General features: G+C 35.8%; 1 protein-coding gene across 6 annotated transcripts in view; it reads left to right on the top strand.

Moving 5' to 3' along the window:
- Positions 1-14,753, top strand: part of LOC106059610 (isocitrate dehydrogenase [NAD] subunit beta, mitochondrial-like) — a 53,496-nt gene extending 38,743 nt beyond the window's left edge. For all 6 annotated transcript variants that reach the window (XM_056041034.1, XM_056041032.1, XM_056041031.1 and 3 more), the window contains 4 exons: positions 581-683; positions 4,068-4,214; positions 11,549-11,704; positions 14,576-14,753. In XM_056041034.1, the coding sequence (XP_055897009.1) occupies positions 581-683; positions 4,068-4,214; positions 11,549-11,704; positions 14,576-14,650 (481 nt within the window). In that variant the 3' untranslated portion in view covers positions 14,651-14,753. The remainder of the gene's footprint in view (positions 1-580; positions 684-4,067; positions 4,215-11,548; positions 11,705-14,575) is intronic.
- Positions 14,754-15,956: the final 1,203 nt, after the last annotated feature.

Here is a 15,956-nt window from a genome sequence, read left to right as displayed (position 1 = left end):
AACCTCACCATATGCGACCCTGGACTTCTGGACGACTTTAAATGGTCAGTAAGCAATCATCATTGCTAACAACTCCCCTCATTTGGACGACCTCAGCTGTGTAAGCTGAATAAAGCTGATTGAGAACACTTCCAAAAAAAGATGCTTTGAGGATATCACAGAAAATATATGTAATAAAAAGAGTCCAGCTGATATTTTTGCTAGAAAGCTACTTGATATTGCTAGGAAAGTGATTTACCAATAATTACAAAACAAAATTAAAGACCTAAATAATGAATTTAAAAAAATCCCTTATTCTATACATGAAATGAACACACGTATAAAACATAGATATGTATCATTCTTCTGTAAAGAAATCATACAATGAATATAAACAATGTGATCAAAACATTTCGCGCCAAAACGGCTGCGCCATCCTGTTTCAATATACATATATACATACTCCTATTAGAAATAAGGTTTTAAGTGTCAACCTTTGTGGAAATTTTGCTCATCTAGGAAAATTAAAAAATATTATTGAATATGTCTTGTTTTTAAATGTTTTATTGATCTCTCACTTCTTATGTTAATATATTTTTAGGAAACTTGGTGATGGCTTGTTTATACAATGTTGTGAAGAAGTGGCTAAAATGTATCCGAAAATAAAATTTGAAACAATGATAATTGACAATTGTTGCATGCAGGTAACCTCATTTTGTGTTTTGAAATTTCCTTGAACAGGAAAGCAGCTATTTTTATGTGCTTTTTGACCATTTGTTACTAAATCTCAAAAACTAAAGCTTTTTTTAAAAAGAACCACTATTGGTTAGGATTAAATATTGCTTTTAAAATTATGAATGCCAATGATTTCTATTTTTAAAACAAAAAGTTAAGTATTGTGTAGTGAAGTGGTAACTGTTAAGTAGTCTAAAACAATTATCGGTTAACTATTTGTCTTTTCCTTCAAATACCTTATCCTTATGACAATTTGTTCACCCAATGATTCATTCACTCGATCATCCGACATATCAACTGGTTCACAGACAAATCATTCACTGAATAGTAGTTTGTTGTCAATATTCTCATTTCGTGTTTAATTTGTGTACATTAATAATACATGCAGGGGACCGTCCTTTTGGCGATACAAAAAAGCTTGCATAAAAAAGCTATATTTGCGCTTAAAAAAGTTTGAGAGAACGTGTTTCTGTTAGATTTTTTCCTCATTAATTATTTACTTCAACCTGGTTTACAAAAGTTCAATGAACTTATCTACCTTGTTTAGCCAGTATCCTGCATGTTGCGATCACAACAGAAGAATAATTACTTAAACCCCGCCCCCTTTTCCATGTGGAATACATTCTTTGTACGAAGAGGAGTTCTCCGGAACAATGGGGGGAGGGGACAGTATGAAAACCAACACTTATCATAAGTCTCTTCTTAAGTATCTAAATGAAGATGAAAACAAACTTTCTGCACTACCAGCTTGTTTAACTCCTTTCCCTGTTACAAGTTTAAAATGGAGGCCTCTTTAGATTTCCATTGAATAAATAAAAAATCTTTTATTCTAATCTACTGGGTAAATTAGAAATAAGGAATCTTTAAACCCATTTAAATTAAGATTTAAAATTATCCAAATCTGAGTTTTGCTCAATCTAAATAAGCTGAGACCTGCCTGACAGATTTCTTTATTGACATGGCAAAACTAAGAGCTATCTTCTACTTTTACAAGCCACCTGTAACTTTTAGACAATTGTGGTAGGTTGCACTTGTTTCTATAAATTGTTTATATTTGTGTTATTTTGGGCATTCATTAATATTATGTAAATATGCAACATTTTATTTTATCTTTATCATATTAAATTAACATTAATGGTTTAATTATTTTCCTCAACCAAGTATTGAGATGGTTTAAACGTAGATTTATTAATACGATTGGATTGGTTACAAAAAGATTCTAAATTGTTTGTTTCTTTAATAGATTTATGCATATAATAGATATATGCATATATTTACTGTAAATACATACCAATTCATTTTAGCGATTGCATGTGATACACTGCACCAGTCTGTGGCATTTACAGTTATTATCTACAATTTTTGTTAGGAGTTTTGTTGACAATCACTTCATCACCCCCCCCCCCCCCCCCCCCATCTACACATTCAACTTTTTTGTTGTATTTTGATCTTTCTCTATTATGTTATACTATACAATATTATATTCCAAAGTTAATACCCAAGTTTAAACCTCTAGTTTACTTGATCTTGTGATTATAGCATATCTTTGACTAGCATCAGCCAAACTATGTATTACATAACATTATTTCTCCTTTTTTTCATATTTGATTAAATGTGTTAGTTAAATGGAATGAGCTCTATGCCTCACATGCACAATTGCATGATATATGAGCATTCCAACCTACTGCCATGAGGAAGGTTCTTTATGTCTTTTGCAGCCTGGTAGTTATTTTGGTAGTATAACACTACCTACCCTCACTGGATTTGCACCATCTACCTCTGCTATATCTCCAGCATGGATTAGTACTAGATCCTCAGCATCACTATAACCTGAGCCAAAGTTGAATGACCATCAGGATTACCAATATCCCACATCGTGATCGTTAGACAATGCCAGAACCCCAACCTTCTGTGTGCAGTTGCAACATAGCACCCACCAGAAGAACCCCCATCTGTCAGCAATAAGGTACCTTAAAGTGCCCATTACAAATGACTTTGTCCCTAGAGCCCACTACCTATTGCCTACTGTTTAGTGCCCAGAGACTATTGCCCAGTGTTCAGGGCCTACTGCCTAGTACCAACTGGCCAGTATGTGGCCCCAGCTTCCCACTTCACAGTATTTAGTGCCAATGCAGAGTGCTTAGAACATATCTTCCCAACCTTTGCTTCAAACAGTAACCTTGTATGAGCCAGTCTCATCCCTTTACTAGCGTGAAACAACCAGCTGAGAGACCATCCTGCACCTACAACTAGTTGGGTGAAGCTACCAACTAACCAGAAGCAATAAGAGCAATGAATGGCAAAAAAAGAAACACTTATCATTAAGCAATTGATGATGATAGTACTTCATTAAAATGTCACATTTAACGTTTACGTATTCCTTTTTTAAGCCACTAGCCAATCTATGTTGTTTTTTTATTAAATTTATCATATATTGAATAACTTGTTGGTTTGTTCTTATTATTAGCTCCCAGTGTGCCTGTGAAACAAAATATCTTATGTGAGCAGGGGACAACATAAAATCACTTCCCCTAGAGTTAAACCAAAAATTCAAAACCCTATGTGAACCATTTGTTATGAATCAAATGTCAATCAGTTGTTGGTGAACGATTTGCTGGGTGATAAATTGTTGGTGAACATTTTGTGTGCAATGATTTGAAATACTGCTCTCTTCTGACTTATTTATTTATTGCATATTAATACTTTTGATTAACAAAGTATATTTTAATATTTTATCTGATGTGCATTCAAGTAAAGAGGGCATGGACCCTGAGGATTTTGTTATACCAATACTGTATCAGTTATAATTTACACAAGAAAGGGGGGTAAATTTCAAAATTTATTCCATGCAAACAGAGTCAAAATCCAACCTTGCTCCATCAAAATATGTCTCCCATAGTCGTCAAGGTCAATGTCTTAGGCTTATGTTACTTTCTGTGAGAACTTGCAGGCTTTTATCTTTATTTTTATTTATTTAATCAGATCAGGTCAAGCAATTAAGTCAGTTTTTGTTTGTGACACATCACTTTCACATTATCATCACATTATAACACACAAGTATGAAACAGCCATAGTTATGACAACAATCTTTGTAAATAATACTGATTAAAAAAGGACAGCCTTAAAATCACTTCTTCTTCTTCTTCTTCTAGCCAGCTTTATTGCTGCTGAGCAGTGAGCTCTTTTGCAGACTGTGCTAAGGAAAAAAAATCACTTAAAATCACTTTGATTATTACAGCTTAAAGTTTAGAACAGTAGCTTTTTAAACTTGTGAAACTTTTTATTATATTAGGAAGTTGAACATTTTGAAGGAGTTTGTTTTTAAGGTATTACATTTTTGTTTAAAATTTCAGATGGTTTCAAATCCATACCAGTTTGATGTTATGGTAATGCCTAATCTGTATGGGGATATTGTTGATAATCTTGCTGCAGGTCTTGTAGGAGGTGCTGGTGTTGTCCCTGGAGAATGCTACAGCACTAGCGTCGCAGTATTTGAACAAGTAAGCTGTAAAATATTTGACTAATTCTTCTTACTTGTTAAAATTGTTTAAAAATTGTTAAAATTGAGAGAGAAGTAAGAGAGATAAAGTTTTTAGTTTTTTAAATGTGTAGGTCACATTTCAGAGATTTGTGTAAATTAGTAGGTCTAAATGTCACGAAGCTGCAACAACAGTATATTAATACTAGCATTACACAACGGCTAAGCCCATTTATTTGTTCCCAGTATATATATTGATTATTTTGGTTGGAATTTCCCCCACCTTTATTTTTAAATTCTAATAAAACAGCTCACATTCTGTCAATCCCCTTAACATACTTTTAAGCTAGTTAATTCTAGTACCTGATATGTTGAACTGAATGGCCCGCTCTTTCTTTCTTTATATTGTTTTTTCATAAGAATTTGGTATTATCCTCTTAAAAGATCTAATTTTGTAAATTCTTTTGTTTCTCCAAATTGTGTCATAAGATCTTCTGGATTTGGCATAGGATAATAATCTAGATGAGTTATCTTATTGATTTGTTTTAAGTCCACACACATTGTAGGTGTTGCAGAATTGCGCCTTTTACTGAGTATGATCATGCTGCATAGGACTAATTTGTATGTTCAATTATTTGTTTTTACTCACTTACTAAAGTATGTATTTATGATTTATGGGTCCAATAATGTCAAAGCGACTTTCTGGAATGATTTGTTTGTGAGTTATACAGTTTGAAGTGGTGCTTAAATGTGTCTGCTTTTAAGTCCTTTCATTTGACAAATATGACATATACTTACTTACTTCTTCACATCTTTAGTTATGCTTGGCCAATAGAAATGATTTATTTTTTTTTGTTTGTTCTGGAAACTGCCATGTCCAGAAAAAGGTTTGCTGTATCATGATTCAATAATTGTCTTTCTATACATTCTTATGTTACCAATCAACAAATTTACTGGTAAACTATCTGATACTAATGCTTCGTTGTCACCACTGAAGAAAGGTGTTGTTATGTTAATCAGTGCTACTGATAGATTGCTCGCTGTACCATTGAAAGCTGTAGCCTCAAAATATTTGCCTGTATATTGGTTATGCTTAAAAAATGTTGAATGAACGATGACCCTGTCTCTCTAATCACTTTTATTTTCTGATTGCCAACTAAATCTGGGTAATATTCTAGACTTTGGACTTTGTTACTATAGTAATTGTTGTGTGGTCAGCTTTTGGTTTTCTGTTTTAGAATTTGTTTAGGTTACCATAGTTTATGCTTGTTTTTCTTTTGACCTGTCACTTGAGATGTTTTGTTTCTTTCAACATTCTATTGTGTTGTGATTCAGTAGATGACAGTAACTACATTCTACTTCTCTGGCCTTACATTTTGATACATAATGTCCTTTGAAATTGCGGTGTGTACATGTTGGTGTTGTTTCAGTTCTTGATAATCATTGTGTTCTGGTTTCTTTTGTTTAACATGAAATTTTCTTCTGTAGACTACTTAATCTGTTTGTTAGGATATACCACTCTGTATTGTCTGATTATTTGAATTACAGTTTGATTGTCTTTTGGATTTCTTTCAATTATGAATGATTGAATATCTTCTGAGTGCTGCATCAATAATAACATGTCACAAACTTTCATATGACTTTATCTATTTTTAACCAGGAGATCCATCTGTTAAACAATATGGTCCTGTTTAAGATGAATATCTGTGGATCATCTTCTTGTCGAGGGCTTTCTTTGTAGAATGTCTTTTTTTGTATTCGTACTGTCTCAGAAGTACTTCTTTGACTTTGTTGTAGTTGTCTTCAAAAAAAGATTTTTGAAATCAGGGCAGTTTTATCAAATGTGTAAAAAAAATAAAAATTTAATGGGGTGGGGGAGGGGTAGTATTGCCAAACTGTTTATGATTAGCAGGATGTAAAAAGGGCCAAGGCCAAAAAAATATCATAGAGCTTATCAAATATTTCAAAATAAGAACTGTAAAGCAGAAGAATGGTCAGATAGTGTAAATAGGACTATTTGTTAGATATTGTAAATAGGACTTATTGTTAAGGCGGAGAGTTGGGGATGGGAGAAAAGGATACTCGAATTTACAGGCCAGTCCAAGTTATAAGTAAGAAACAAAAGGGGAGGAGGGGTCCATGGCAAAATAAACAATATTTAGCTGATCAACAGGCATAGCTGGTGGGTAATACTAGTAACAACTTAAAAATAAATCTTATTATTATTAGATATACAATCACAGCAATTTGCACAGACTCTTTTTTTTCATACCCAATCTTACTCTCTTACATCAATCAGCCCTACTTTTCTATAATAACTATAATAGTAATCATTTTAATAATAGTGATAGAAATAAATAATAATAAAAATTGTAATACTTCATGACAATAATGCAACCATAAGATCAACTCTCCCTCTCTCTCTTTTCCTCTCCCTCTCTCTCTCTCCCCCCCTCTCTCTCTCTCCTTCTCTCTGTGTATGGCCCTAATCCCCCCCCCCCCTTTTTTTTTTTTTGCACCCTATGTATCATAATGGTCTCTTACACAGATATTTGACTTAAATTGGAACACAGCCTGCTTTATAAAGCCCCTACCCTAACACCACGTAACGTACACATAATTTTGGCAATTAAATTCTAGTATAATTTTTCTTTCCCATCCCATGAAAAATATTTGCTTTAAGTACATTTTTTTTAAATGTTTCAATTCAATATAAAAAAAAAATTTTAAGTTTTTATTTTACTTTTTGTCTGCACCCCCACAAACCATAATAAAGAAAAAAATTCTACTATAAACACATACACACTATTAATAGGCCCTCAAAAGAAAAATATTAATTTGCTTTTATTGGTTACGTTTTTAAAGTGTCCACACATACACACACTATTAATAGGCCCTCAAAAGAAAAATATTAATTTGCTTTTATTGGTTAAGTTTTTAAAGTGTCCACAATGGCAAGTTACACACCAAAGAATTATTGATTTCATTTTTGTTTTATAAACTATGTTAGCAGGCATTCACACAGCTATTTTTAATTTAGTGAAAAAGAAAGAACACAAATATGGAAGTGTATTTAGTGTTATGAAACCTTTATATTTATACTTTATATATATATAGGGCCATTCAGTGAAATAAATAAAATACAAAGGTTTAACAGAAAGCTTGCAATTTTTTGTAAATTGTGGCATTCAGGCTGCAAATATATCAAAACCTTTTCTTAGTAAGCACCTAAGACACGGGTAGTCAACCTATGGCGCATGTGCCAAAAGTAACGCATTGCACAATTACACTTGGCACATTTCACCCAGAGAAAAAAAAATTATAAGCACTGATTTCCAGAAAAATATTCAATAGGTATAAAATTGACTAGCTACTTAGGATGCCTAAATCAACTAATCATAAAAAAAAAAACAGAAAACGTTGGTTTTATGCTATTATGCATGTTATCATGCATACGTGAGCTCTTTCTTTTGTTAGACGTGGACATTTTTTGATGTTACATATTTAAGCTTTTTATTATTAGATGATTTGATGATAATTTTAACATTTAAGAACCTATTGGCCTCAAGTTACTCCAAGGAAAACCAAATGGTCAGACATATTTGACTGCTAGAGTTACTGGAACTGTAATCTTGTTTAAAAGAATTATAGAACTACTTGCCCCAGATTTGTGTCTGGGCAAGAGGTGAAGAACAGAGTCAAAAAAGGAGGAGGCCACAAAAAGCTGTGCTACCTGGCCATCATTTCTGGTGGTCAAGTGCACAGAGGAGGGGAAAAGCCTGACAAAGATGAGCCCTTTTCTCATCTGCAAGGGACTTAAGTCAGTAGTGGGAGAACCCAAGAGTGTATCAAAGCTGCATAAGTCATCAGAACTTCTTGTAGAAGAATCTGTGATCTCCAAGTGAAAGTCATGCCACACAAGAGTTTGAACACCAGCAGAGGTGTTATCAGCTCTAGAGACCTGCTGGAATGTTTCGAGAAGGAAATAGTGGAGGGCATTAAAGGAGTCAATGCATTACCAGGCGCAGGGATGGTGAGGAGGTCAAAACCGACACTATTATCCTCACATTTGGAACTAGGACACCGCCAGAGTATGTGAAGGCAGGATACCTACGAGTTCCACTGAGGCCCTACATACCTAACCCCATGAGGTGCTTCAAGTGCCAGGGTTATGGACACGGCGCAGCAGTCTGCAAGAGGAACACTGTGTGTGCCAGATGTGCTGGAGAGGGTCATGAGGACAAGGGCTGCACAGCCCAGTTGAAATGCCCAAACTGTCACACTGGCCACTCAGCCTACTCCAAGGACTGCCCTGTGTGGATACAGGAGGTTGCCGTGCAGGAGTACAAGGCAAGAAATGGATGTACCTTCAGCCAGGCGAAATCGACTGTATTGGCCCTACCCAAGGGTCAATTCGGCTTGTCAAAGACCTACGATTTATGCATACTTAATGATGCATCACTGACCTACTTGCACCCAGGAACTCGATCTCTCACGTGCATTGATCTCACTGTATGCGTCCCCAGACTTCTGGATGACTTTCAATGGTCAGTAAGCAATGATCACTTTCCAATCATCATTGCTAACAATCTCCCCTCAGTGGGACGGCCTCATCGGTGGAAGCTGAATAAAGCTGATTGGGAAAAATTTTTTTAAAAGATGCTCAGAGGATATCACAGACAATATTTTAAATGAACAGAGCCCAGCTGATACCTTTGCTAGCAATCTACTTGGTATAGCCAGGAAAGTTGTACCCTTAACCCCTGCAAATCCAAAATGGCCTAGCAAACCATGGTTTGATACAGCTTGCAAAAGTGCTATTGGCAATAGGAAAAAACGACTGGCTGCATTTATAAAGAATCCTTCCCAGGAAAACCTAAAGCTATTTAGGATAGCTAGAGCAAAGGCTAGACAAACCATACAGTCAGCCAAAAGGAATTCCTGGAGATATTTTGTCGACGGTCTGGATGCCAAAACTTCTGCTAGAGCGGTTTGGAAGGCAGTAAGGCGGATCAAAGGGAAAGAATCAAATGCGTATCAATAGCAGATAAATCATCCACTGCACACTACCGATACCCAAACCGGAAAGAGATGGATCCGACCCATGGATGGATCTGACCCAGCTAACTATCGCCCAATAGCACTAACAAGCTGCATCTGCAAAACTTTGGAAATGATGATAAACAATAGGCTGGTCTGGTATCTTGAAAGAAATAAAATCATCTCCATCTACCACTGCGGATTCAGGTTGGGGCGGACAAAAACTGACCACCTGAAAAGGCTAAAAGCATTCATAAGAAATGCATTCCTTAGACGAGAACATCTAGTAGATGTACTTTCGACAGAAAAGGCCTATGATACAACCTGGAAACATGGCATTCTACGTGACCTGGAGCTTATGGGACTTAAGGGACACCTTCCCTGCTTTGTAAGGGAATTCCTAAAGTACCGGAAATTTCAGGTTCGAGTGGGCAACATATGACACTTATGATCAGGAAATGGGTGTACCTCAGGGCAGCATTCTCTCAGTTACCCTGTTCAACATAAAAATAAACAGTATTATAAAGGCTCTGCCCCCTGGCAGAGTGCTCTCTGTATGTTGATGATTGTGTCATTCTTACATATGGAAAAAACATGAATACCCTAGAAAGAAAACTACAATTATGTTTAAATAAAATTCATACTTGGGCAAATGATAATGGTTTTAAATTTTTTGACTCCAAAACAGTTAGCACGCATTTTTGTAATTTAAGGGGAATCCATTCAGACCCTGAACTATTTATACACAAAAAGAAGATCCCTCTTGTGAAAACTACAAAATTTTTAGGCCTCACCCTAGATTCCAAATTTAATTTTCTCCCCCACATTAAGGTACTTAAGAAGAAATGCCAAAAGTCATTAAACATACTTGGAGTACTGGGGAGCTGACAGAGATACCTTGATGTTGCTATATCGGAGCCTAATCCGATCCAAGCTAGACTACGGATCCATAATATATGGAGCAACAAGGAAGTCTTATCTAAAAATACTGAATACTGGAACCCATACAAAATGCTGCCCTGCGTCTCTGTCTCAGCGTGTTTCGTACATCACCAATCCCAAGTCTCCACGTGGAGGCTGGAGAACTCCCCATGGACATAAGAATGAAAAAGCTTGCAATGCAGTATATAGTCAAGCTAAAATCCAACCCCACAAACCCTGCATCCAACTATATTTAACCCTACAGAAGTAGAACTTTACAATCGAAGGCCTAACGTCATACAGCCATTGGGCCTTCTGAATGAGAGAATCCATTCAAAATTTAACCCCACACATTGACCAAATTTCTAAAATAGAAACCCTATAGAACCCTGCTTGGTTGATAAACAAACCCAAATTAAATTTATCCCTTCTTAATTTCAAAAAAGAAAATACAGACCCAAGCATACTACAAGTCCACTTTAGGGAACTGCAGGAGAGCTACGGAGATTTTGGCACTATTTACACAGACGGATCCAAAATGGATGGAAAGGTCACGTATGCCTGCTCCTTTCAGAACAAAACAATCTCCCGTAGACTCCCCGATGGATGGTCCATGTTTACGACCGAATTACATGCAATATCGCTTGCACTTATGGCCGTCAAAGCATCAGAAAGAAGAAAATGTATAATCTGCTCCGACTCCAAATCTGCATTGCAAGCTTTGGGGCGGATGAAGACTGACATTCCATTGGTACACAAGAGCCTAAAGCTTGACATTTAGTTTGACATTTCTGTCTCTAAGCCATTCTCCATCAAGAGCGGAGTAAAACATGGATGTGTTCTGGCACCAATACTATTCGGAATCTTCTTTTCAGTGGTACCAACTATCGCTTTTAAATACCTGGAAGATGGAGTATATATCCACAGTAGATCTGATGGAAATCTATTTAACCTGGCACGCAATAAAGCCAAAACAAAGAGACAGCGTATCTTGATTAGGGAACTGCTGTTCGCCAATGATGGGGCACTCATATCTTACACACAAGAAGGATTGCAGAGGCTTGTGAATGCTCTGGCAGCTGCTTGTCAAGAGTTAAGCCTTACAATAAGCTTCTCCAAGACTGAAATCCTGGCACAAGATGTCGCAGAAATACCAGCGATAAATATTGGAAATATATATATGCAAACTTAAAATGTTAACAAATGTAGATTGATTAGGTTACTACATGTATTCATAGTAGAACTTCTTAAATTTAATGTGATCAGACCAAAAAAGCTAGATTTTGCAAATAACTTTTTTTTTGTATTGTTTTGTTCAAAATCAAGTAGGTCTCATTATCAAATGTGTTTCCATTTATATGGATCAATCATTTTTTCCATGTTTTCACTTTTCAGGGGGCTCGCCATTCATATGCTGAAGCTGTTGGAAAAAACATAGCTAATCCTACTGCCACATTGTTAGCATCTTGTAATATGCTGAAACATTTACATCTAGAGTATCACTCAAAACTCATTGAAGATACTGTTCTTAAAGTTATCAAGGGTGGAAAGGTAAAAATCTGTTTTAATTAAAATGATATATTGTTTACCATTTTGATAATAGCATAAGCCTATTTCGTTTGTTGGTGGGTTTTTTGTTTTTTTTTACTATAATTGTCAATCAAGGATAGATTTGCAGTCAGGAAAACCAGTGACTTGGCAGAATTTAAGTCATTGGTTAATATGCATGACTAAATGCATGACGCGTAGGACGTAATCATCTTCTTTATGAAGTAACGTCAGTATTGTATAAGATAAGAATAAAGGCAAAATTATAGATATTATATATTATATTACCCCTACATCATGACCTAAGTGCAAAGAACTTACAATTATAAAGAAAATATAATGATTTTTTTCGACACATCATGACCTAAGTACAAAGCACTTATAATTATAAAGAAAATATAATAATTTTTTTAACAGTATGCTTCATTTTTAACAAAGTTCTATTTGCCTAAAAGATTGTAACGAATCTCCCTATCTGGACTCTCTGCTAACTGCACCACACGACACAACGAACTTAAAGAACCTCACAACTCAGGGCTCCAAAGTATCAGTCAGTTTAATTTCAAATACATCGCAATTGGCAACAACATTAACACTGTCTTTACAAAAACCTAGTCTCTGCTTCGCACTGACTTCACACACCGTGCTGGTTCTCGCCTCGAACTGGTCACATTGCGAGGTAACATGAAGTGAAGTCTTGAGTCATAACACACTGGCTCTTTTATAGGGTCTCTACTGGCCTTCTAGAACTGGATGGATTGTCGCTTGACCACTCGCTTGATTACATTCGCCGTGACTTACGTGCATGATATTTACAGCACAGGTCTTTGCCGAACTGGCGTGTACTGTCACTCGTCACGGTTGACCGCTCGTCTTGCGCTGGCCTGGTGCGATTTGCGTAGTCTCAAAACACACAGCACTACCCCCATCTGTGTCAACACCAGGTTTATAACAGTACGATACCTCTGATTAGTCATCCGAGAAAGATAATGCTAAGAATCATTCTAAACAAACTCTAGAAAAGCTGAGAATGTTATTTCCAAAGAGTAGGCAGGCTCCAGAGCAGGTAGATGCAATATTGAACAAATATGTAACATCAGACTGTAACAAAAGAAACTGATACACAACTTCACAGACTTCAAAAAGCTTTTGACTGGGTTTGACATGATGGCAAGTGACGAGTGATCTCAACATAGATAAAAACATTATTGATGTTACCTAAGAAAAGCTCAGTATCGAAATAGCTCAGTACTTCTAAACAATCAAATTAGAGAAAAATTAGTACGTCCATAGGAGTGCTTCAAGGATGCATTCTCTCTCTGGCTCTTTTTAACTTATTTCTTGAGAATATTATGATGGAAACTCTAGAAGGATTTACTCCTAGCTTGACAATAATTGGCGGCCTATTTCCAATGTTAGGTTCCCAATGATACCTCAAAACTGGATGCTGGAGCTACAGCAGTTGGCATGGAAATCATGCTGAAAACCGCAAAAAACTAGTTTGTGGTGGAGATAGTACAAGATATACTGTTGAATAGCTAAACATTAAATACCTAGGATAAACATAGTAAGAGATTAAGGATCAAAAAAAGAGTTAAAAACCCGTTTAAGCTTGGCATTTGCTTTGCATGAGCAAATTGTGGACAATCTGGAAAAGTATCATCAGCTTTCCAGTAAAATTAAAACTCTGTTCTTCGCTAATGGTCTCTGTACTCCTATATGGTTCTGAACACTGAGGCTGAAAGAAGAATTCAAGTCTTTGAGAGTAAATGCTACAGAATAATGATGGGTATCAGATACCAAGAAAGAAAATTGTGTTTGTACTTTTACAAGTCAACACTCTGGCTGGCGAAAAGGAAGAACTCCTCAATATTGAAAAAAGAGGAAAGCTGAACTGTGTATAGGACATGATTCTCAGTCTAAAGTCTTTGAGCACGAAGAAAGGATCGTCGAAAGAAAAGCTGGCGGGATAAAAGAATGGAACGGCCACTCTCTTGATATCCTTCTAAGAACAGCTGCTGAGCGGGAATAGTGGAGGGATTTGACCTTAGTCAAGAAGACCTTTCACCCTGCTATCACCACCCTATCACATGGTTTAATCTGCAATATGAAGCGGTTTTCTAGGGTATGGCTCTCTGACTCACATGAGAGTGAGTGAGGACCAGTGAGGCCATCTACCCAAATGTGCAGCATTCCGGACCATCAAAACTATTATCCCTTCCCAGTGCACCTTATTATTGTACTCTTCCATAAATATCCAATGAACTGATTGTTCAACAGAGATGTTCTATTTGAGCCTTGACCTAAATGGCTTGTTTAATTGATCATATGAAATGTATGGTCCTGCCTCTCATTTATTAACTCTGGAAGAAGTCATTCCTTTTGGTCAAGTGTCTTAAAGTGCCTTTGGCTGTGAAAGTGCCAGACACATTGGTTATAAATATAACATAACGCTGGCTCTTAAATCAATGTTTTAAATATATATATATATACATGTATAAACATTTATATATTTTTACAAAATGTGTAATATTTTCTCTTTAAAAGCAAAAATTAACTTATCCCGTATACAAGTAGCCCATACAACAGAAAAATTTAATTACCCTGCATATATTTGGGTGGGGGGATAAAAACTATACATAACTTTCGAAAATATACAAAATTATCATCTCCCTTTCTTAAAATAAACATTTTCTTTTACTACAATTTATGGTAGTGTTTTAAAAGTGTATTTTTAAGAAAAAATGGCTTACATGTTTAAAAAACAACAACACTAGGCTACTTTTGAAATTATTGGTAGCACTTATCAAGCTGCAAACTATCATTGTATTATTTATATTGTTCAAGTTTTGAATTTCTTTTCTATATTTACAGATAACAACACAAGACATGGGTGGTTACTCCAGCACAACAGATTTTATTAATGCTGTTGTACATAGTTTACCATAGACATATATTTCTTTGTGAGCAGTGATTAGTATTTATATAACTTTAAAACATGTTTTCAAATTCATTTTTTTTTTCATGAAATAAAAATAGATAATAAAATGTTGACTGAATTTACCCATTATTTTATTGACATTAAAACTTTGTCAAGCAGCCCAACAACATTTGAAATAATAATTACTTTTGTTCCCTGCACTGCAACCAGTCTTCAGTGAAAAGTTTCTCATTTTACATCTTCAAGATTGTTTATGAATTTGGTGGTCAATGCATTATTATATTTTCAGCAGCAGCCCTAAAACAATTTTAAGACCAAATTTGGCCTGATGTGCTAGTAGTCAATGAATAATCTATGGACAAATAACCTGATCCCAGATAAAGTAGTAAAGCACCATATTGTTTGCTTCTGTTTGTGCTGGTACATGTGTCGCAGCAAAAGAAACGAAGCGGCATTAGCCATGAGTAAGAAAAAGAAAGATGATAAGCTAGCTCTAAAACATGCACGAACTATGTCAAACTCTGCCACTCCAGAATGTGCTTTATTCATGGGCGTAGCCAGGGGGGGGGGGGAGAAGGAATTTACTGACTGATTTTTTGCTTTGATTTTGTTTATTTTAAGTGAGATTTTAATACGAAACCATCACTTGCCTCAGCGCAGCCAAGGGGGTTTTGAGTTTAAAACCCCTAACAAGGTGTTTTGCAGTTAAATTCCCCTCTTCTATAAAACAAAACAAACAAATATACAAAACCCCAAATTCCAAGAGCATAGCTAAGGAAGATTTTGATTCTAAAACCTCCTCAATATAAAAAAAGCAAATTACACACTAAAAATTCTATCAGTGTAGCCAAAGGGAGTTCTGAGTTTAAATCCCCCTCCAGTGGGGCTTAAAGCTAAAAAAAAATACCTCTTCAATATTGTAATAACTTAAGGGAGGCAAGTCAAGGAGGCAGGGATGTTTATTCACAGGACATCACAAATACATTTTAACAACATCTATCTCAGCAGTCTTCACTTCGGCTCTAGACTTTGGCGGAAATCATTCATCTTTCTAATGTAAACATCCTTCCTAGTCTGGTTTCTAGAAGTGTGCACCTTCTGCACTAGCCTGGATGGCGGTGCGCATGGCAGAGTTATAACAATATAAAAAAAGCAAATTACACACTCAAAAATCTTTGAGCGTAACCAAAGGGGTTTTAAGTTTAACCCCCCGCCCTCCCTTCAGCGGGTTTTGAAGCTAAAAAAATACCTCTTCTATAAAAAAAAAAAAAAGCAAATTACACACTCAAAATGCTACGAGCGTAGCCAAAGAGG

This window comes from Biomphalaria glabrata, chromosome 9 (assembly GCF_947242115.1).
Source record: "Biomphalaria glabrata chromosome 9, xgBioGlab47.1, whole genome shotgun sequence".
Taxonomy (NCBI): Eukaryota; Metazoa; Mollusca; class Gastropoda; family Planorbidae; genus Biomphalaria; species Biomphalaria glabrata.
Note: the sequence above shows the minus strand (reverse complement) of the source record. Positions and strands in the feature narration are given on the sequence as shown.